Source organism: Falco punctatus (assembly GCF_963210335.1).
Source record: "Falco punctatus genome assembly, chromosome: 4".
Taxonomy (NCBI): domain Eukaryota; kingdom Metazoa; phylum Chordata; class Aves; order Falconiformes; family Falconidae; genus Falco; species Falco punctatus.
Genome location: NC_137583.1, coordinates 108,984,641 through 109,008,897, shown reverse-complemented (window position 1 = coordinate 109,008,897; position 24,257 = coordinate 108,984,641). Strand labels below are relative to the sequence as shown.

General features: G+C 41.2%; 1 protein-coding gene across 1 annotated transcript in view; it reads left to right on the top strand.

The window, feature by feature from the left end:
* CREB5 (cAMP responsive element binding protein 5) overlaps nucleotides 1–24,257 on the top strand; it is a 338,565-nt gene that overhangs the window by 144,451 nt on the left and 169,857 nt on the right. The window contains exon 7 of the mRNA XM_080386500.1: nucleotides 18,194–18,366. Coding sequence (XP_080242626.1) covers nucleotides 18,194–18,366 — 173 coding nt within the window. The remainder of the gene's footprint in view (nucleotides 1–18,193; nucleotides 18,367–24,257) is intronic.

The following is a 24,257-nucleotide window of genomic DNA, read 5'->3' as shown; positions in this document are numbered from 1 at the left end:
TCCATGTACTTTCAATAGCTCTTAAACATGTGGTTAACTTCAAGCATGTGTGTAGGGGTTCGCTGAACAGAGATAGTTTGCTGAATCAGGACTTCCCAACGCTAAGATTTTAAATTGCACACAATCTTCTCTTTTAATGTATTTTAACTACTGCCTCCCACGGACTGTAGGTAACTATTGTTACTTGAGTCCTACAGGTGAAGAAAATTGTAGTTGGTTGAGCAGCAATTTAAGGGTAAAAACAATGTTTCTGATACCCTGCTGTGACAACTATTTTTTTACTTCCTCCTAATAAATAACTTAATTAGGTTACATGAAAGGGAATAGTGAATGGAATTTCATGTTGTGATTAAAAACTTACTCTTCTGGAGGAAGAAAAAAGATCTGCTACTTAAAAAAAAAACAACCAACAACAAAAAACCCCAAAATTAATGCTATAGCTTTTTCTACACCCACCCCCCCCATGAGAATTCTGTATTTTCTAACACAATGTGGTACTAAGATGGTACTATATGTATGCCATTATTGACCAAATCAACATGAGGCACCTATCCAGTCTACTGAATACATAAATTTGTGTGACTTTTTGAGAAAGTACTTTCAAAGAATGATAAAAGTGTGTGTGTGTATATATGTTAAAAACCTAAAAAAACCCCACCCCAAAACAAAAAAGCCAACCAACCCCACAAGAAAAATCCAGTTGCCTTTCTCATTCACTTGCATCCTTCTGTGTGCACAGGTAGATGGATAGGGCTGCCTGCCCTGTGTTGTTTCGGTTTTCTCCGTCCTGGATCACAGGTAGGGTGGGTGGAAAGTAGGTTTCACTGAGCAAACGCATCTTTTGGAAGGTGCAGGCAAGGGTAAAAAGGCAGAGAGGGAAACGTTCCTTTCAAAATACTTCTTAATATGGTATTGGTGGTGGAGCGCTCAAATTGCCTTATTGATGACAGTTGGGGAAGAAGAAATCCTGTATTTTACTACTGTGGTGGATAACACTTAATACGGTGTTTTAAAACAAAGTCCTCCTCCCTTGTTTTTATGTAAGGTGGTAAGACTTAAAAGTATAATTGGGCTTTCCCCTTCTTTTCTTACTACTTTTCAATATTCGTTTCCTCACATTCCATCTTCAAACCAGCTAATCTGTATCCCCTTCTTCTTGAATAGCATTATCCTGACAACAGAGCAGTGAAAAGAGCCGAGACTGCAGGACTTCTAACAATGCCGGAGGGCCCCAGGAATAGGAATGCCCTGAAAAAAATGTGCTCGCATCCAGCTGCCCTTCATATTGTTGTCTCCCTATCCAATTTACTAGAGAATTTCCCACTGGCTCTTGGCTCATTCCCAAATGAGAATGTAATCTTTTAAAGATTACACTGCATAATGGAGGGACAAGGAGCTCTTTATTAACTGGGATGGGGAGTCACTTGCTATTAGGCAAGGGAGAGGGATGGGTTGTAGTGGTGTTTTGTGAGCTCTGCTTTCTGCCCCTTCTTGTCTCCTCGGCAATGGGACGGCAGGTTGGGAGTAGGAAACCGCTGCAGCTGCACTGCAGCAAAAGAAATAATTGAATGTAGGTTATGATTATGGCAATTACTTTTATAACGTGAGGGATTATACCATAACCATTATATTGCCAACAAGATTAAATTACTAACCTAATACCACATCATGCTTTCCAAGAAAATAAAAAAGTCTGCTTGTTCCAGAGTTGATGCATTCAAAGACTATTAATACAGTGTGAAAGAGCTGAGCAACTAAGGAACCTAAAGTGCTGTCTGTACAGACATTGTCTGGCTCAGATCCCTGTCACTTCAGCTTCCATGAGCTGTGGCAGCTAGACACCTTGCTCCTTTTGGGATGTAAAGCTATGTGTTACTCTGGTAATTCTAAACATTCCCGCTCTCTTCTGTCAAGCAGAGAAGCTTCTGCTAGTAATAGTTAATACAGAGATAATCAGAAGTTATACTTGAAATTGAGAAATTCTAAAAACTTCACCAAGGGACCAGGTTTGCTCGTGTAAATCCACTGAGCTGACGGGGAAGCTTAAGCTTCAACATATTTTCATACTGTGCTGTCCTTTTACTACATCTTTTGAAAATGGTGCTTAATACAGAGGGTATCTGTATGTCAAAAGAGATAATCTTAGCTCACCTTTAGTAGGAGGTCAGTTTTGCTGAAGCTGTTGGAGCCTGCAGTGTTATCTCCACACACACATCCCCCGCGCCGCATGCATAGCAAACTCACAGATGAGACTTCATCATATAGATAGTACAGATATAGCCTTGTATAGACTGTTCGTGATAGCAGTATAAGCTAAGTTAATTATCCAGGAAGAGCAGTTTCCTTTTGTTCATCAACTGGAAAATGAGTAGAAAATTAAATTTTGGAGACTTCAGAAATGTATCATGTGTTGATCATAACCAGAAAATTAACTGGCTTCATGGAAGAGCCAGTTCTTCTGATTCTGAAGAGAAATGCAGGTGAACAATATAATTCTAGTTATATTTTTATTAATTTTTTTATATGCTATGTGCTGAATGATATCTTAAGAAGTTGATTTCATTTTTGTTGTATGTACATTTAAGTCTTCTCACACTGTTGTGCCTTATGAAAATACCTGTTGACACACAAAGCTATTTGATACATTCAGAAAGAATGGACATGCATTTGTAAACCAACCTTTCCTTCTTCCTTTTCTAGTGAAGAACTGAATTGTGGTTATCAAGCTGAAGTCAAACAGGTGCACATTAGTGTTTTTGGCAGGATAAAGAAGCTCTGAATGGCAGGCTGTACCTTATTTTATTCTTTTTCTTCCTTCCTTCCTTCTGAGTCTTTCGTGTATAGAAAAAGGAGCGAATCTAATTTCGTGGTGAATCTTTTTGTCTTGTAGGTTGCAGATCTGACGGTGCCACATGTGAACTGTTTGCCTCCACAACCCAGATTCTTTGCTTTTTGACCTTGCTATTCGTTTGAGCTTGAAAAGGGTCACCTTAGGCCCTCAGTTACCTTCTGGGATTGAGAGCACTGGGTGCTGTTAAGAACTTGGTATTGAAAGTCGGTTACATACTTTCCTCGTGGTGTCTGACTAGGTTGTATCTTAATTTGCTGACTGAAGCATCTTTTTGTCAGGTGAGGGCATCTTTCCATTCCCTCCCTTGGATTATATCACTTTCAGACACAGTCACTACATTCCCAGTGGAACATCCTGTAGTCATGTCCTCTGAGGCCTTTTTAGTTTTCTCCCTGGTACATTAGATCCTCACTGGTAGGAACAGTTGCACAAGGTTTTCAGCTTGTTTTCTCCTCTCTTCTAAGCTCAGGGCATCTTACCAAGTCTTTGGTTGCTGCTTGCTTTTAGAAAGAAGGTCTGTATGGGTTTATTGAATGTCTGCCAGTAGGTTGCAAAATGCAAAATCCTCATAATGACATATGTGCCCATCAGGCAAGTGTTACTTTTCACAGACTGGGCAGAGGGAATTGTAACCCCTGGAAAGGGGCTGACCAGGCACCTGAGGGCCATACCTCAAGCTGTCATCGGTGTTTCACCGGTTCTTGCTGTTCACTGGCTTTCCTGACCTCTGTGCATCATGTGCTCAAGCACCTTCTTGAAAGTCGGCCTGTGGCTCACTGCATTAACCGCAGGCAGTAGTGCAACTTGATCTGCTGGAAATTGTCAAGTCAGTGATACAGATTTCTGTGGACTTCTGTGGGTGCCCTCTCTGTTAATAATAAATTTCAGTGTGTTGTGTTTTTTTTTTTTTTTTTTTTTGCGTGTGTGTGTGTGTGTGTGTGACCCTGTGTTTAACTGCCATAAAGACACAGGTGTAAAATTTTTGAAGCTATGTGAGAAGTTCTGGAATACCACCTGGAGATACCGCTATGTTCAGAAGGTCTTGCAGTAAAGTTCGGATGCTTTTTTTGATGATGTCGATGCTAGAGCATAAACTGGATTAAAAATAATTTTTTCTTTCTTTTCTACAAACATCCCAGTGGAATTAATTCTAGAGCCAACAGGGTAGATTAGAAAACATTTTTTCATTTCCACCTAAACACAGTCAGGTGAGATTTCTGTGAGACCTTCTCTTAAGCCACATTTTTGTGTATTTCTTGGTTTCCTGCTGACCTGTAACTGTCTTTTTAACACTGAAAACTTTCTGCATTTTTCTGTCCGCTTTAGTGTCAGTTGCTGTTGAAATCAGTTTCAGAACCACAGGCAACCCTTTTATTTACCAGAACATTTAGCTTAAAGTTTAGCCTGGCCCTGGACCGAACACATCTGAGTTAAAGTAGCCCAACAAGTTAGCTTCTTTTTAACACCTCTGACATGTGACTGGCCACATGAATACTCTTAGCTTGCCCTAAATGTTATGGAGGGAGGGAGAAAAGCGTGTAAAGGTCATTGCTGTGGTTTGTTTGAATGACAGGAGGTTATTATAAACTGCTGTGACTCCATTGTTTTTGATACTCTGTTTATCATACCTCAACTGAAAGATGTTAGGGAATCTTCTGATCTTTCCAGCAGTTAGAAAAGACACATCTCATGAGATTTTTTTTCATTATGCAATATAGACTGTAAACTGCTTGCATGAAGCCTGCTATTTGCTATGTGTCTTTAGAAGACCAATGTTTTGATCCCATCTTTAAGTAACACTGCAGTGCACATAACTCCTAACTTACAAGCCTTATTTTTACATTGAATCTTTTCGGCTGGGTGATTTTTTGTTGCTTTAAAACAGCAAGTATTTTTGTAATACATGAGTGTAACAAAAAACTGTTGAAGTTCCTTTTGATGATTTTATTGCTTGATACAGTGACATGGCACTACAGCATCTAGCAAGCCGATGCGTTCCTGTAGTGTTTTGAAAAGCATATGAGAAACCATAGGAAAACAGCTGTTACCAAGCATACGCTTTCTTAGATAGAGTGACAGTTATTAAAAGGGCAAGGTAGGACCACGGCATGTCTTTTAAGTAGAATAAAGCTGGCGGTAACTGTCGCTTTGAATGTGCAGTGGTGCTGCGTGTAGATATTGCCGTGTAGACTTGTAACTGGAAGGAGAGAGAGATTAACGTCCATAGTCTGCAGCTTGGAAGAGACAATATAAATCTCTGTCCTGCTTTGAGCTGTGAATGCCTCTGTAGGAGTTATAGTAACAGACAAATTAGCATAATGTAATTGGCTGGCAAGGTCAGCCCCTCTCCAGGAGCATTAGCAATGTTTACTGTAAGAAGAGACAGACCAAGTATTGTAGGGTAGTACGTTGTCTGTCCTTTTTGAAGGAAGAATAATAATTTTAGACTTCCTACATCACAGACTCTTTGCCATATCTTATTAAAATTCAGACTATCATATTTCTGCCTTAAAGCAAATCATCTAAAAGAACAACAAAGAATATTCCCTACTATCACACAAATCTTTATTCATTTTTTTTTGCTTTGAACATTAAGTTTACTTTTTCTTTCCCCCGCCCCCCCCCCCCCCCCCCCCCCTTTCTTTCTCTATCGAATAGCTTTTCTCTGAATGCTAAACTTACATATGCATCCCTGCCAATACCTAATAAATCTGGTTGGGAGGATTAAAACTTCTGGTCTTACTGCATAGGACACATTTAATAAATCCAGACGAACTTATCGGCTTTCTTGTCTGGATCTTTTGAAAGTGTAAAACTCTGGGCAAAATTTGGGGCCAGGTCTAGCAATCCAGACTCACTGGATTCAGCTTTGCAAACCCTTTCATAGCTGTGTGTCAGAAATGTGAGATGGTGCCCCACATTTTGAAGGAGACCTTGCATTGAGTTACAAACAGCCCTGGCTTTTTAGCTTTTGATCTCAAATCTGACAATTTGTGCCAAGTATTTGAAATGAGTTCAGGCACTCAGTTATGAGATGTTTGGGACATGGCTTTCAGAATATCACACAGGGGTTGCATTGCCTTTTTCTGTATACTAATCACCAGGAAGCTGAAGGTTATGTTATTTAGTAGCTGTCTTCAGCTTAAGTCTTTAAAATACTGTCTGTGACCAGGAGTTGCCAATGTAATTTTCCTAGAGAACTGGAAGGCAGGCTAAAACATGCACAGAATCACCTTCAAAACACTATCTTACTGGAAAACCTATTTCCTTGTGCTCAGACAATGTGATCCAATGGATTTCCAAAGCATAGTCCTTTCCGTGGTCTTCTGATGATGAATAAAAACCAGACAGCAATTTGGCCACTCCACAGCAACTACATTTTGAGTCTTGTTTAGTAATAATTTCCCACCTAACTGTAAGTTAGGTGGGTTTAAAATGAGCAGTGTTGTTATTGTGTTCAAGGGTAATATGCTCATCTTTAATGCGAATACCCTGTTAGCCAGACACTTTTGAGAATGGCATCCATGGTGCTGCTCAAGCCAGGCTGGCATTCCTGACCCTCTCCTCTGTCCATCAACTTTCAGGCATCAGAAGTTGCTTTGGTTGTAAAAATCCACTGACATCCACTTTGTAGGCAAAAGCTGCTGTATGGAGGAAAGCACTCAGAAAAACAGTTCTCCATGTGCAGCTAGGTTGTTCCTCAAGGACGCATGCCTGTCCTGTTTTGTTCATGGCTCAGCTGAAACTCCTGCTTTCCATTGCCTGAATTATGTTTTTCCTCCTTGTATGAAGCTGTCTGCTGTCTGGGCCACACCATTACAGGACCAATTGTTTATGACTCAGGAAAATGAGCGTTGTGGCTTCTCAGGTGGACTGAGGCCTCACCAAGGCATTTCAGAAGCGTGTGGTACTCTAAAGGAACAGTATGTAATTTCCCCAGGATGGCTCCACACCGCATTTAATTAGTGTGGCTGGAAGCATGTACATCTGGATGATTGTCTGGTAGCATTATCAAATATAGTGCAGCTTGTTTGTTGTTCTCTCCACTTACTCCAGTCAGAAGAGAAGCTAAGCCAAACGTGTCTCAGTTTTACAACTGAGAATTCATCCCCTCTGCTGCCGCCATATAACCTCAGTAAGATTTTTAGCCTGACTCCTCTAATATGGCTCGCAATTTTTAGTGCCCACATTTGCATGTACAGCCAGGGATGCTTTAACTGGATCCAATTTTCTGCATATGATGTGCTCCCCTTCTCTGAAGAATAGATCCTGCAATGCTATCTAGACTTGAGCATGTAGTAATTCTTTGCTTTTACTAGTTGACATGTCCTTCTCTGCTCTCCTGTTTCTAGTCACCAAAACCCTGTTCTTTTGTCTTGCTATTCTTCTAGTGGTATTCATCATATAACTTTTCTGTATTGGTTAAAGTATCTTGGTTATGATCTCTTGCCATTTCTGTGAGGCTGAAATTCAAAAGCATGGTACTTTAAACTGTGGAGTTGTGTTCTAACTAAAACCACCCTTCTGCTCTGTCACTGCTATATTGTATTGCCTTCCTAGGTATACTGTGTTGTCTCTAAAAGCTATTCACTCCTCACTTTCAAGCACTTTGTAGTTATTGAAGATACTGTGTTTTAGATGTAAGGCAGAAGAATGTGCAGTAATTTGCTCAAAGTCTTGCAGTAAATCTGTAGCAGAGTGAGGAAAAGGATGGCTATGCAGTCCCTGTTGTACCTGACCTGCAGAGCACCTCTGGAGTCCAAGGAGTTATATTTCTGTTCTCTTCTGCTCTCCCAGTCCTGGGAAGCTGTATGTCCCAACGCACCCCAGCTTGCTTACCTGGTTTATTTCCTGTTAGCAGTAGCTCCTCTTTCAGCAGTCCCTAGCAATCTGTGCTGTAAGACCAAAATCACATGCCTTCATCAATGAATGGTCAGCTCCAATGGATCGTTTTTTGCAGGGTGACCACTATCGGTTTCTCTTTCTTCCAAGCACGTTTGTTCTCCTAGTCTTGTTAGTGTTTTTTCCTGCCTGTCTGCCGCTTGCTGAAACCAAGGCAGAGATGGACAAGGGCGGCGTGTTTCTCCTTAACCAGACTACAGAATGCCAGAAGCGCCTTTGAGGATTCAAAGAAAACTTTCTTGTAATACCTGTTTGTGGCCCTTGCTGTACGCACTGGCAGTGAACTTTTCCTAGCTAGAAGTGTATTTAACTTCTTTGCCTTCTATGTAGACAGTGTAATTGCCTTCCTAAACCCTAACATTTTAAACTCATGGCTGCAAAGATTATTAATTTTGTCTGAACGCTTCCAACTGATGAACTTAATTCTCAAGTTCTTTCAGTCCAACATCTAGACTAAACTAGCTCTCCTCTCCCAAATCATCAGCCTGTAACTGAAATGATCATGGGTGCTGCAAAACTGCTTGTTTGCCTCTGTGATTACTTCTCAGGAGGTCTGGTGAATTAACTTGATCCCAGCTTGATGCTTTGGTGTTGCTTGTGTGATTTTCACCGATCAAAACTATTTTCCTACCAGTTCACTTGTCACTCCGCTGGTTAGACCTGTGATCCCTTGTTGTAGCAAATGGTCTGTCTGGGTGCTTTTTTTGAGACCACTATTGTCCTTTGCATCTGGGTCTTTCCCAGCATTTTGTCTTAGTCCCCATGTAATAGCAGCCAGCCTGGCCCAACATAACTGCCACAGTGAGTTGTGGTTAAAAGAATATTTAGGAGATGCATTTTATTACCAGGGTAGCAGCGTTTCCACTTGACTTCTTAGCAGAAAAGTTAAGCCTGCTGGTTTTCTGCTTGAAACTGCCCGAATGGAAAATCACTGGCTGTTTTGTTGCTGCCATCCTTGCTCTCCTTTACCAACTGCTCTGTCTAAAAAATGTTCTGGTCATTGAATGCAGTCAAGCAGCCATTGCTGTAACTCATGCATGATGCCAATAACTTATGCCAGTGAAATCAATGATGAGAATTTCAAAGAAGCTTTAAATAAAATATAACAGATTTAAACGCCAAAGTGCTGTCTCTGTGAATTTGCTATTAACAGATTATAAATGGTTTGCATAATGTTGAAAAGCCTAGTGCCTTCAGTTAGCGGCATCAAAGGCTTGTTTAAAGCAATTCCTGGAGGATTGCCGCCCTCCCCCCGCCCCCACCAGCTTTCTGTTTCATGATGGATAAAAACAAAACTCCTTACAATAAAGAAAGGAAAGGCAGGTTTTCAACTACCCTCTGACTGGCCTCCAGATCTGGCAGCTGCTTTTGGATGTCTAATTGCTTGTCCTGCAAAAGTTGACATGCACCTACTTTGAGAAGGTTCTTTGAGTACCCACTTTGTACATGGCATTCTGTCTGATTTACAGAGATGAAATGATAGTGCTGGAAAAAATCAAAACAACAGAGTAGAGCTTAATTCTGTTTTTCCTTTTTCTTTTTTTTTTTTTTTTTTAAATATTTTAATGTTTCCTGGTTTTCTGAATGCATAGATAAGTATTAGATGCAGACAAACGATGCAAAATAAGGGATAAGACACTGGACTGGGAGAAAAGATCCCTTCCATTGAGTCCTGATTTTTGGCTACACGAATCACTTTCTCTCTTCCTTCCTTCCTCTTTCCTTGCTTTGTGTCTGGACCCTAAGACTTGTGGGCAAGTGTAGTCCATCAATGTGTCTGTACAGATTTTAGCACAATAAGGCCTTGATTTCAACCGAGGCCTCTAAGAATTACACCTAGTAAGTATACTGGCAAATCTCTTTGCTTTGTTTTCAAGTTTCTTACTAGCACTTCTCCATTTGAAATTCATGGCAAGCTCCCTTGTTTACAGCAATCTAATGGGACCATAATTGGGTCCCAAGATAACATTACAGAAATAAGCCAGTTTTTTTTCCTTAGACAAAGTTCTAAGGAGAATGTATTTTCTTATAAACATGCTTTTTATAAAAGGGTTTGTTGTTTTGTGTTTATTGGTGTTCCATCTGCTCTAGAGAATACGTTTGAGAAAAACTAGCTCCAGCATGGCATATAATGTTTCATTAGCAGGCATAACCTTGTTTATTTGCTTTTTAAAATTGTATTTAGAGGAGGAAATCAGTTTGCACCATTGACATGCTGCCAGGTTCCTGTTTATAAATGTCACAATAGGCAACTTGGAAGAAACGAAATAGTCAGCTTATGGCTTTTGCATAAAGTATGACAGAACTGGGAAGAGCCAGGCAGCCGGTTGTGCTCCCCCTGTTTTGCAGCCTCCCAATTAGCAGGATGTAGGGTGGTAGTAGCAGTGCAAAACACCCAGAGTGAAACGAGCAGGGCTATGCACACTTAGCCGTCACTGGTGTTTATTTGCACAGAAGCAGCTCTTTGTGCTATATTGCTTAAATCGCTATCTTGGGCAAGTAACTGTGTATGAAACAAGCAACCCTGAGGAAAATGGGAGATATCTGTAGGAAACTTCAAGACATAAGCATGCAATCTGACGTCATCTTTTCCCATAGAGAAGCTATTTCCTTTCAAACTCTGGTGAGACCAGTCTTCCAAAATTTCCTTCTCCTTTAAAGTACATTCATTGCATTTCCTTTATATCACTTTTTTCCTTTCCCCTAGTAAATGGTTTATCGTGGGTACATCTGGTACTCACCATATATTACGTACTGTGTATGTAAAGAAAGCTTCATATGTCAAAAGCGTAGTCTGGACAGACATGCTGAAAAGGGCATGAGGAGGGTAGTGGGGGAAGAGGGGAAGGAATCGTGGAAGACAAGGGTCATCTTTCAGTATTCATTTCTACTGGTAATTAGAGGGCACCACTGAATGTCTGTAATTAGATCATGTCACCGAAATTAAGATAAAAGACCAAAAATTCTAAATCTCCTGCATTTTATTCATAATATCGGAGGAGTCAGAGCGTTTGCCTAAATCGGCAGCCACAGTGGAGGACAGGCAGGGCGGCTTAACTTGGCCCTGGAAGAAGTTAATGTGCATTTTCACCAGAAGGTGCCAGGAAGAGCCCAGAGGAGGTGACTGTGCACCCCAGGTACCCAAGGGCAGCGGCCGAGCGGAGACATGACGGACACTGGCCTGCAGCACGAGCTGGGCGCTGCGGAGGTTTCGTGCAGGCCTGTCATCCTTCGGGCAGCGGCCTTAAGAGGGTTAGCAGTGCTTAAATGGGTCCTTTGGACTTCGGGCGTAGTTATGGTGGTGAGTGCTGCAGCCTTGAGACAGCTTATACCTGGCTTAGCACTTCATGCGCCTGTCCTGTCTCTTGTGCCATGCTCCTTAGCAGCACCGCAGAGTTTGCTGGAGATTAGCAGGCAAGGTTTCGTTTGCATTGCTCAGTATATCTCAGAAAGCTTTTCCGATAACATGGTAACAGCTAGTGAAAGAAAACAAGATAAAAAGATTATTTATGAGGGTTTTTTTTGTTCATACCTCTTCAGGCGTAGCCAGCATGTCTGCATTTAAGAATGATTCTTCCTAACTTACAACAAAAAGAAAGTTTCCCTGCATGTTACAGCATACGTATTTCGGATAGAATTTTGCAAAGCTCCTGCCAGCCTGAGTACACAAGTCTGATGTATTAATTAAAATTAATTTTTCACTATGGCTCCAAAAGATTGAAGACATTTTGAAAAAAGGGCTTGGGCTACTGAAGTCCGTAGATGCCTTTAGGAAGGTTACCTTTTTTGTCAAGAAATTCTAGTCACGGTGCTGTGAAGCAATATTTGGGTGGCAGTTAAACTCTCATCTGTGAACTGCTGGTGGTCGCAAAGCTGTGGTAAGTCATCTGCAGCTGGTCTGTGGAACCATCTTGCCTTAATTACAATTTATGATAAGAGCACAGAGTGTTCTGTGAGAAATTCAGAGGGTTGACAGAGGTCTGTGATCCAAAAAATTGGAAACCAGTGGCCGAGACTGATAAGTACCGATTCAAAGCTTTATGATTTCAGCGAGAGCAGTGTTTCCCTTCTTCCCCCATCTGCCTATCATTACTTGTCGTTTTTGAGTAAGGAGTTTAATTTTTCTTTACATTTTTACCCCCGAGGAGATCAGGTTGATAACATTTGACTGAGCAGTGGTGCCCAGGGTTCAAGAAGTCAGATATACTCGTACTGCTCCTGGCCTTTGGGTCTCCAGCACGGTGTGGATAGATAGAACTGTGTCCTGTTCAGGGGTAGATGTTAGATGGGACCTGGGGGCAGGGAAGAGTTCTTTCGCACTCTGGGATATATCATTCATGCCTGCTGTTGGGTGTTTTTGGTTTGGTGTTTTTTTTTTTTTTCTTTTTTCTTTTTTTTTTTTTTTTTTTGTAATGTGCCATTTTTATCAGGTAGCTGTTAAGTGACATTTGCCTGCCTTCGAAACATTTTGAGGAATAGATCTTTTGGCATCAGTTATGTATTTTTATGTGTCAGCCTTGTTCAGTGACTTCATACCTCTCACTAAGTAAGGGAGTTTAAATGGATTTTAGCAGGCTGCAATAAGATCTTCCTAGGGCTTTGTCCCTATGCTTAATGTTACTACACAGCATTTTCCAGCAGTTCTTTTCTGTGTCCTTTTTTCTGCTTTAGTGCTTTTTCTCATTCAAGCTATACAGATGTTACAGGTTAAAAAAAGCTGTAGTATTGCATTTCAGTCTCCACCAAATTTATGCTCTCCCACCTCTTGTACAATGGTACTTTTTCCTTTTTTCTTTTTTTTTTTTTTTAATTTAAGTCTTTGTAGTAGACTCTTTTTCCTGTGATCCTCCAACTGCATTAGCAATCTGATCCATTCTTTATCTCCATTTTCTTCCCTAGTTCCCCTGCTATGTTTGTAGGCTTTGTGTGGACAGCAAGCTTAGATCTGGGCTTATGACACTTTCAGAAGTTGCAAACCAGTAACTGATGAAACAGCTGTGATGGGCTGGCATCAGAGTGTTTTCCTTACACATGGATCTGAATAATGATAAAATATTTATTTTCTGGGGAGATTTGATAACTTTGGTTTTGAGATGATCATCATCTTCTGTCAGGAGAGAATTCAATAGAATTCAACAGTAATTTTGATGGAGCATTATTTGCTACATTTAGTCTATAATTTTCTTTATGACGATGTCTTCCAAGTTTTTAAGCCAGCAGGTTCTTTGGATGTGTAAACAGCATGTGCAGTGGGTGAGTGTGTCACTGGTGGCTTCCACTCATGTGGGTATTATATATATTGTGAGGTTACGATTTCCATAATAAGGCAAGATGCTACTGCACACTTCTTAAAAATTAATGTGTAGCTGCCATTTAAATGTGTGTCTTGGTTACCCTGAGTGCCATGGGTCTGTAGAGCCTTCTAGAAGACTTTAGGTTACAAATGCGTATTTTCTTTCCCCATAAATTATAAAATGTCTGAAAGTGGGACAGCTTAGAATATTCATCCTTGTTCAAATATGTTAACTGAGAGGCCAGGCTATGTAAATTCTAAAATATCTCTGTGTATTTGATTTCTATCTTCTTCTTCTTCTTTTTTTTTTTTTTTTTTTTTTTTAAGTTGAAGCCTTTACTCTGGAATTATCTGAACAATATTTAAAGTTGCTTTTTGGGGAAGATATAGTTTAATGATTTTTTTGCAGAAAACAAAAAATTCAAAAAAGTGCTTTTGTCTGTTTAGATGGATTGGATTTTTCTCATTTTTTCATGGCAAATCTCTTCTGACTTTAGAATTTATATAATAGTCTGCATAATGTATTTATGTACAATTATAGGTGTTATAGGTGACAGGTCTGTTGAAAAGCTCACTCAGAACAATCCTGAATGAGTCTTCAGTTTGTATAAAACTGGTATTTGCAATTTTCATTAAGCCTCACAGTCAGAAAAGAATAGTAGGAAAATATAAGCTGGCTTTGGTTCAGAAGCTAGCTCTTACAGTTTAGAACCACAGACAAATGCTTACTTGATACTCAGAATATTCCATGAGATTGTAAATGATGGCTTCATCTTCTTCATCCTTTGCTTTCAGTAGATGGAGATGTGTGATGCAGGTGGTGCCATGTGACACAGATGGGTGTTTCTCTGCAACAAGTTTAGTGGAAACTGTTAGTAGCTGGAGTCATGGGGTGTATTTTGCCTGTGTCTGTGGAGCCGTCATTTCTCTGCTGCGCTTGCCAACAGGGTGTGTGTTCTTGCGGAGCGATGTGTAATCCTCTCCACCAGAACATGGAAGCATGACTTTGAGACGTTTTTGGCCTTTAGAAAAAAGAAGTGTGTTGCCTATCCAAAGTTAAATGGTTGCATGTGGGAGAAAAATGCTCAAATGTTTTCTTGCAAGTCTGAAGCTAAAGTGGGGGATACGGTGTAACTGGGGAGAAGGCAAGCCAATGATCTATCCCATTTCCTTTTGCAGCTGGAGAGGTTGAGAATAAGCACGTTGATTTAAAACTGGTTCATGGATATGGCTGGTTTTTGTTTTATTTATTTGAATGTTAAGTACTGCTGGAGAGTACAGTGTGAGCGCGTGGGTGAGGGGAGTGTTTCCGTAAAAGCTCTTCAGTGTTATAATCCTAGTTTCTGCTTCAGTGGAGTGACTGGGAACTTTGGTGGGGATGAAATTTAGTCCTAGAGGAAATAAATTCCTCTTAATTTATTGGATCTTAATTAAGAACCATTAAATGAATCTTAAGGGCAGGGGATGTCTTTCACATCTCTGCAGCTCCTGGCATGTGGGTGGCCTGTTCCCTGTGTGAACATTTAGATTCAGTTTAATAAAATGGATAATATTAATAAGCTTATATGCCCTTTTCTAATGCTGAAGGACAGCTGTGAAGATCTCTGAGAAAACTGAGTGTGTATTATACTCTCTCAGATTATGAACAGGTCTTGGGAGTGTTAAAAGCAGACGGAGAGCACTGTCCACATCGTCGCTTCTGGTGACTTCTTCTCTGGGTTGGAGTGCTGGGAGCTCCCCTCCTAGTATCAATTAATCTTAACCATCGACTTAAGAGCTGGAGGAGAATGAAAAGGGGAGTCAAAGTGAGATGTTCTTCGTGGATCCCTGGTGAAAGAGCATGCAGAACTCCTTAAAATTAGAGCTGGAGGCAGCCTAGCCAAGTAACAATCCAGCTATAAAATGTAGGTCTCAGTTTTGGCCAATGTTGCTGAATTTGTCCCGTTTCTATAAGGGCCCAAAGTCGAGTCTGCAAGGAGCTCACTAATATCCTATCCAGATCCATTCAGAATCAGATGCAGAGCTCAACACAGCAAGGCCATCTTGGGAGTTCTGAAGACCGTCTGCATCACACACGCAACAAGCCTAGTCTTGCTTGCTGGTGATATAGAGTCATCCTGCATGTCATGATGCATATGACTAGATCAGGCAGGCTTAGTGTCAGATCTATTGTGCATTACCTTCCTCCTGTCTTTCAAAGCATAGGCATTGTCATTTGAGTATGAACTTGCTTGAACTTCTCTGTAACTTCACAAGTATCTCACCAATGTAAATTATTTTGAGGTTGCCAAATCCTTTTCTTGTGAATGTAAGAGTCGTGCTGAGTTTGACATTTTCTTGGGAAATCTTAGACTTTCTTTTGGCAGCGTAGTATAAAGGTCTAGTTCCTGCCCAACAACAGCATTTGCATTACTGAGAAGAATGGACATCTGGATGCATTGACAGGTTTTCATTCTGTTTTTGCTTTCCATGCATCACATATTCAGCCTACTTTCTCTGAAAAGATACAGTTTATTGGAAATTATCAAAACCTTGGAACAGCATTACAAGTTTGTGGATGTAAGATAACAAACTTTTTCATACCCATCATAATTCATACCATTTATACCTTAGAGAGCTCTGGAATTATAGGAGAAAAGGAGACGAGAAGAGAAGAAAATGGAAATACTGGATCTAGGAGCGTGGGAATCTGATATCAAATCTTTAAATTCTGCTCTGCCATGGCACAACAAAATCCAGTCAAAATCTGGGCAAGTGCTGGGGTACCACTTGTCTAAAGCTCATGATGGATTGCATCCTTTCCCTTCCCAGGCCTCATGGCACCATCCACGTTTTCTTTAAAGATCCTCCCATGTAGCAGATCAATGTTCTGTAGCTCTTGGAAAACTGTGGTCTGGAGTGTGTAACCTAGAGAAAGGCTTTCTGCATCCTGGACAGTTTCATGCCAGTGCTCTGGCTTCATGCACACAGCCCCTTTTGGAAGCAAAGCAGCCGTGTAAGGCACATCATCTGTGCTGGCAATGGGAAGGGGCAGTTGTGCAGCACTGCGGAATAAACTCATGGTGGGGGACTGATGCTGTTCTTCTTTGTTGCTCCCCTATGGATCCAGAGGTGCAAGTACTGTATACCTGTCTTGCAATTTAATGTTTGCTCTAATAAACATACTACTGAAAGCAAACAGACAATGCAGAATGTTTGGAAGGATTCAGAAACTATGGAGCCGGTGTAAAGGAGCAATAAATGAGGGTGAAGTTTGAAACAAGTAAATATCACCTATTGGTAGGTTTTAATTGAAACACAGACTTAGTATAAAGAAGCTTTAGGAAGTGATACCGCTAAAACATTTACTTGCAGATGGATAGATATTAGACCTGGTTTTGCAAAATCTTGTAATGATCAAAAAAGTCAGTGCGGTTTTGAATCCTGAACTAATCCATTGAAGAAGTGACATTTTAATAGGAATGTGGTAGATGAGAGAGAACTTCTTTTGCAAAAGATTCCATATAGCTAAGGTTATTCTCTTTTATTGCCGGATGGTCATGACATACTACCAGGCTATGAAAAATAACAGTGAATGTCCTTGGTCTGGCTTCCTCTTCCAATCCATGCTTCTAAAGAAATACTGGAGCTGCTGAACCTGATTCATATTGTGTAGATTATTTGCTGCAAGAGGAACTCAGAGCTGGATCTTCTTCATACTTGGTGAGTAGTCTAACCATGCGGCTGTAGGCAGCACCTCTGCCTCTTTGTATGTTTATGAAGACTGCAGCAACTCCCTTAAAAGAAACAGAGATCCCTGTGTCTGCAGTAGTCTGGGAAATCACCTGAAATATATAAGAATTGGGAGATAGGGGGATGACAGCTAAGGTCTTCAATGGTCCCTCTAATTATTGGCTCCTTTTCCATGAGGAATGTTGCCTGGAGGGTTTATTCTTGTTTTGGTTCAGATATTCTTGTTTTGGTTCAGAATGCAATCTTTCTCTTAGGTCTGGGATTCCGTATGTTGTCTGCCTGTCCACATTTGATCCAGAGCACAGTTTCCTTTCTTACCAGCTTTATCTATCATTATTTTGTGTTTTTTCAGTGCTTCCTAGAGAAATTGGCTCATAAGTGGGAATTCTGAATGTAATTTAACTTTAGTTTTCAATCCTGTGTATTGCAGAGGTCAGAAAGATGCTTTGCATGAGTCTTGGTGGCAGAGTGTGTGTGTGTAAAGGTGTTTTTTCCCCCTTTTCCTCAGCCTAGCGTGAGGTGACAGCAGAAAGTTTCTTTTCCTCTTACTGCTAACAATCCACACGTTGATGCCTGATAGGAAAAATAACGCTCTCAAGGTTACCGTATTTTTCATATGTATACGCTGTGGGTTATCTCTGGCTCGAGAGTTTTGTTTGTTTTTAAACGCAGGCCAAGTCAAACCCTGTGGTTTAGCAGCAGCGTGTATTGTGTGTGCTGGCAAAACAGGAGAACAGCTTTATCCCGTGGTTCCTTCCCTAGTAGTATTCCGGTCTCTCGTGGCTTGTTTGCTCTGTGGGTATCAGTTATCTGTGAACTTGCTTTTAAAAAAAGAACTTTTTAAGGGCTCCAAGTTACCTGAAGCAAAGGTTATATATGTGCAAATACAGCGCTATTATTCTAGGCCTCTGGGATATTATTGCTCTACAAAATATATGGAGGCTAATAGAAATAGCTGTTCTGTGATGTGCCGTGTGCTGTTTGTTACTTTGGGACTATAAAACTTGATTTGCTTGTCAGCCTAAACAGACCTGGTACACAGTAAACAACCCATGTAGTAAATCAAGGTGCCCTGCACTCACCACAGGAGTAATTTTCAAACAAAATTTATATCATCTTCAGTTAGGAGCATATGTGCTAAATATCCTCATTATAAATCACTAGTCAGAATCGCAGAAGAGTGATTAGTCAACTTGCAGGTTTTTTTTCTGTTTATATTGCCCTGTAAAAGTAAACAGTTATTTTTCATTTCTTTATTATTCTTTGTTACAACAAGATCTATTGACTTGGGATTTCCCAAGAGCCAGTAACTTTTCTTATTGTTGATACTTTCAGATTTCTAATTCTATTCAAGATGAGACATTTATTTCTTTTTCATTTTCCTTCACCATCTCCCATTTCCCTTCTTTTCACAGAATATCTCCATGCATAACACAGTTGGAGGAGCAATGGCAGGACCTGGATCTCACCAGCTGACAAATACAAGGATGCCAAACCACGACACCAGCGTTGTGATTCAACAAGCCATGCCATCTCCACAGTCCAGTTCGGTCATTACACAAGCACCTTCCACAAATCGACAGATTGGGTGAGTCCATTTCCATTTGCTCATTTTTCCAGTTCTTTGGCTCCAGCAGCTGCATGCAGGACCAGATGTTGTCCTCGTGGTTCTTGAGGTTATGGAGTTTGCACTTGATCCTGCAAGGATGCAGCAAGGATGCCTGCAACATCTGTTGCAGACTGGGAGGGAACAGCCAGGTTACTACGTGTACTCCAGACCTGATGCTTTCGTTCAAAAGGGGCAGAATGCTGTTACGTGCAGGGAATTCCTGCTTTCTCCATCCAGTTTTTTGTTTTTGTCTGCTTACATTCAAAGTTCATGTTGTTTTTATAAGTGCTCTGGGAAGAAAGGGTATTTCTGAAGCTGATCCTTGCAATTCCTTCAATGGGAATCCTGGGTACTCTGTGGGATTGAGCTGTTTCCTACGTACTGTGTTCAACTGAAGAATGCTACAAGACAAAATAAAAAGACCATCAAGATAAATGGAGTTTGGCACAGAAACCTGTTTCTCAAACAGTTGCTCAATTTGTGATGATGGATCCATATTTATTCCCATAAATTGACAGTATGGATGCTTATTGTATTGGCTTGAATACCAATTGTGTGCTTATGTTTGGAGAACTGTGTGAACAAAAACATCCTTGTTTTGTACTCTTGGTTACTTCCAGCAAACATCAGGTCCTCGTAAGTCACAATAACTTGTTTTTAATTACACAGAAACTGCCCAGATGGTTTGAGGGTACAGTTTTTTTTCCTCACACAACTCTAAGGATTTGGGGGGGGTGTGTGGGGTGTAGGCTGAGTGTATGCATGAAAATATATGGATAAAATGATATATCAGTGGACTAAGAAAGGAGCAGGAGCCTAGATTCATCATCTGCAATTTGTAATTTGGTCATATCCATTATATGGTAAGTGCAAAAGCAGTCTCTGTCCCCAGTCATTGTCTAAATAATTGATGAACAACTTGCAGTCTCTTCAGAGTAAAATCGAAAAAAGAAATCCCGGCATTGAAAAGCCAAAATCCAGTTCTTCTTGAGTTTTCTTTCAAGATTCTTGGTGGCTGGGGGAGGTTGTAGACCGCAGGCTGTCTGTCTCCCAGTGCCATGGTGGCAGGACGGCCCGTGGCACTGACTGCTCCGGAAGGGTTACCTAGCCACACACAGGACACAGGTTCCATCTGCTGTCCCAGTTTTGTGCTCCTGGAGAAGCTCCTCTATTTTCCTTTCTACTACTATTTCAGGATTTTCTTCCTAATACAGAAATTTGATGGTATGGGTCAGGTAAAGATATTTGATAGATGTGCCTTTGTATATGTTATGTAGTGACAAAACAGTATCCAACTGGGATTTCGTGTGCAATACCGTTGGTCTGTGAGTACAAGAAAGTTGTTGTCTTACGTCCCATTCTGTTCAAATACAGGGGGCTGGGAAGAAGAAACAGTTTCTTTTTCAGTTTTAGAAAGAAAAAAATGCTAATGCCATTATTTGGTTAAGGATGATTAAGCTTCTGTTCAAATTGTGACTTAATAGGTCTAGTGGTAATTAAGATCCTAATTAAAAATAATAATAAAAAAAACACCAAACAACTTTTAATACTCAGTGGTGAGGTGTTTTATATGGGAATGTACTTGGCTTCCAAACAATTGTTTCTATATAATGAGAAAAAAACTGCATGTGGTTTTGCAAGACCCTGTCAGTCAGGTTTTAGGTTTGCATTGGTTCCGGGCCACGGTGATTAGAATCTCTGAAGTTGGAGGAGTTCAGGATAAAAAGGCCTATTTCCTAGTCAGTGGTGAGTGTCTCACTTGGGAAACTTCGTGATGACATATCTTAATTCTCCCCGTGACTGAATCACACCAATGTTTCCTAAGTCTGACTCTAAAGCTGCTCTATTGGGAGGCAATTGTCAGCATTTTAGTCTCGGTGTGAGTTGGTGTGTGAATGAGACTTATAGTGTGACCTCCAGCATACTCTGTTCCACATTCTTCCCTCTTCCTAGGAGGTTTTGGTTTTTGTTCATGGTGTGTCCTAGGAGATAATTGCTGAATTTTCAACTTCATCTGCTTGCCAAATTGTTGAGCATCCTTGTTTGTCTTCTTTTCCTTCGGTCTTTTCCCTGTGGTGCCTGTTTTATTTTATTTGAAGAACGTATCTTGTCATTTCAATTTATCTTCATCTTATCCTTCTAAACGTGCTAAGAATTATATCCAAGAGCCCTTCACAAGGAATACAGACTGGGCAATGGTTTCCATGTTAGACAACTGAAGAAAAATCCAGATAGATTCAGAAAATGCTCTGCAAAGTTTGGTGGTTTTGATTTGGCCGTACAAAGTTGAGGTGATTCAACTTTTTAACAAGCCCAAATTCTGAGGTGCTTAAATCAGTGGTTTTGGGTTGGGTTTTCCCTTTTTTTTTTTTTAAAAAAAAACACCCATCTGAAGCTGCCCCAAAGGGTAGATGAGTCCTTACCGTGAAGAATTGTTCCAGGGAATATGTCTTTTAATGAGCAATAAAACCAGCAGAGAGCAACGGGGTAAAACTCTCACTGTAAGAGCAGGATTAAGCCCTAAAGGTTATATAGAACCATCTTGTAGCAATATTCTGATTTTTATCACAACCAAAAATATTTTAGTGTCAGACTATGGCCAAGCCACCTGCAAATGTTTGTGATGGACTTACTCCAATGAAAACAGGGAATAGCAATGAAAGTCTTCATTTAGACCCTGCTCATGGGCTGTGCTGCAGTAACAGAGAATGGGACCCACCTGTGCCTGCACGCAGCTGGTTTCGTGGTGAGGACTGGGCGAGTTCACAGCAGCTGACATTCCCAAGGGATGTAATTTTCCCCCACTTTCTTCTCTCCGTCTTTTTCTGCCCTCTCCCTCCATCCCTCTCCCCCTCTCCCTTCCTCTGCGCCTCTTTTTTCCCGGTCCTGTACTCTGGCTCCGGGGGCTTGCATATAAAATGAGATATTGACACAAGGCATGGGAAAACATGACAAAATGAGCATTGTTGGGCAAGCCTTACTGGCACAGTGTATATACACACATTGTTTCAGGTACTAAGCTTCAGCTACTACTGAACGGGCATCCAGCCAAGTTAATCAGAAAAAGGGAAGAGCATGAAGGTTAATAACTTAAAAAATAAGACAGGGTGCAGTCCCACTTTCCTCCCACCATGTACCTTGGTTGAGAACAAACAGCAACATTATCATTACAGCAAACTGACAGTTTGGTATAAAGGTCCCAGATAGTATTTATGCGTTGAGGCAGTCTTTCTAGCCTCCTTGCCATCCCTTCTCCCTCCCCCCCAAGCTTTAGCATGTGGGAGGAATGCTGTAACTAGTAACTACTTGTGCTGATGAAAAATCAGTTGAGGAACACTTAGCAGTGAAGGGTGTCTTTGGCTGATTAATAGCACATCATTTAGAGATAAGATGCAGGAAAAGCAGTAAGGCATATGGAGGAAGGGGAGAAAAAATGATATACGACATGCATTTGTCAAAGGTATAGAAAGGCAGATAAGCTGAATCAGCTCAAGATACAGGACTCTGAACTAGGCTGTACAATAGCAGTGCTTGTCTTTTTTTAAATAACTCAATTTTTTCAGTGACTGAGTATTCAGCCACGTATGTGAAAATTATGGTCAGACAAATTGGTGACAATGCAGTACACTGGGGGCTTTATCTGGGCACGTCTTTTGCTAGGTAAGATGGCTTTTTCAGACCAGCAAAGACTGTAGGTGGCTGCAGCCTAACAGCTCAGCATTCCTGGAGAAAGTAACCTGCTGCTGTTTTTCAAGCTAGTAACAGACAGAACTAGTAATTATTCCAGCTTGAAACTCCCTGGTACATCTCTGTAGCTGAAAGAGAACACGGGAGGACTGAGGGTTGTCACAGATCTAGCCAGTTTTTTAAGGTTTTACTAAATGGACAGGGAGATGTGAGTCCAGTTTCAGTGAACTCTGACTCTGAAGTGGACATAGAGCACTAACCATGTGATGTAGATTATCTGTTTTCAAAGTGTTGTAGAGCATTTTAATCAACATAAGATGGTCTTCTGGCACAGCATCAGAAGGAAAAAATTGCAACCACATTTGGTGAAATGCAAGCAGGTAGGAGAAGGCAACAAAAGGGGTTTGGAAGATGCCTCTGGTGCCTTTGTAGTACCAAAGAATCATGGTGCCAGTTGGAGGACAGCCTTTCAGCCCCCACATGCAGCATTCGTTTTAACACCTGTGCACTTCTTTCCTGTGCCTCTCTCTTCCTTCTCATGATGCCATACGTCTTTCTCTGTTTCCAGTTTATAATCTTTTTGTGGGGTTCAAACGCTTTCCAAGCAGAGGGGCATGGGAAATGGAGTGGTCATGAAAACTGCAGGTAATGGGACTAACAGAGGTTTGGTGACACAGTGAAGAGCAAACTCATTGTGACTGGCCTTGGGGATGTGGAAAATGTGAAAATGAAAAAAACCTTCTCAGCTGTAGCCTTAATCTGGGGGACCCAAAATGACAGAGGGACAGAGCTGTTCTGTGGCAGGCACAGGGATTTTACCGCAGCAGCAAGCTATCTGAGACTGCAGCTGCTGGTTGAGTTCTCACAGTATCCTGCTATCATGCTTTGTAGCCTGAAGAAACAGGAAGGTCTCCTGTAAGAGATGATCATGGGCAGAAACGTCCATAATACGTCTAGTTCTGGAAGGCACTTGAAATAGGCTGGTAACTCAGAAGGGTCTTTGTACATGCTAGAGAAAGTATCTCTTTAAGCTGCTAGTAAGTTGGAGGAGTGCATAGCATCAAAGAGGCCATGGTATGATGTGCTTTTATTAAATTCAAAGACCAGTTCCCTTTCCAGGAAACTGGGGATAAAAGCCTCTGTTCCAACTCATGTATTTGAACTGAAGCACCACAGTATGTTGTTAGATGAGAAGAACTGTGCAGTGAGAAATGAAGTACGAAATGACCTCTCAGTTACTTGATCAGATCCATTCCATGCCTTGGTTGCGCAGGATGTAAGAACATCAGTCAGATCACTGGAAGGGCAGGAAAAGGGAGAGGTGGGAAGAGAAAGCATCTGACAGCACCGTTCTGTCCAAATATTTTTTCCCCCGTCTTTGTATTCAAAGTTGGGCTTTAGGCTCTGTTTAATGCTCCTGCTTCTTTTTCTTCTGTTTATGCTCAGGCGTGTTTTCTGTTGTCCCTTCTACTACACTGACCTTGGCCAGGCTTAACACGGAATCCTATCAAGCCACATGTGCGCAGTAGCCAAAAGTCTCTGGGATGCTCAGGTGAATTACTTAGGAAATTACGACAAGTAAGCCCTTCACAGGAGCAAGTTGTCTCATAGCTTACGGCTAGTAGACAAGAGTGGTGTGGAATAAAATGAGAGTCTGATAGACGGATCCTCTCAAGATGGTTCGTCCGTTTTAGCTAGCAGCTGCCCAGGTCTGCACGTTGACCTGCAGACCAAACTGTGCCACTCCGCATGTGACGCATGGAAGCTCTGCCTGCTCCCCAGCCTCCCCTGTTGTTGTTTGCATCGGCATGTTGAGGAGCTGCTGACTCAATCTCTCCCAACACTGCTGAGTCAGGAAGAAAAAGAGCAAACAGCGCTGGTCTGTGTGTCAGACACCGCACAAAGGGGTGATTGTTCATGACATCGCTCTCCCATCCCCAACCACATCCTCCCATGCCTTCCCAAAAACCCTTTCTTGCTGTAAGGCCTAGGAGAGGGGTTAGAAAGTACCGACATATATCACGATGACTTTCAGGGGTCTGAAAGGAGGATCATTAGCCAGATAATAAATAGCCTGTCAACCAGGAATGGAGAAGGTTTAGTGTGTTCCTTATCTGACTTGAAGTCAGCTGTTACCCTGAAAGTTATGCGCTTGTTCTACATGTTGGTTAAATTTATTAATA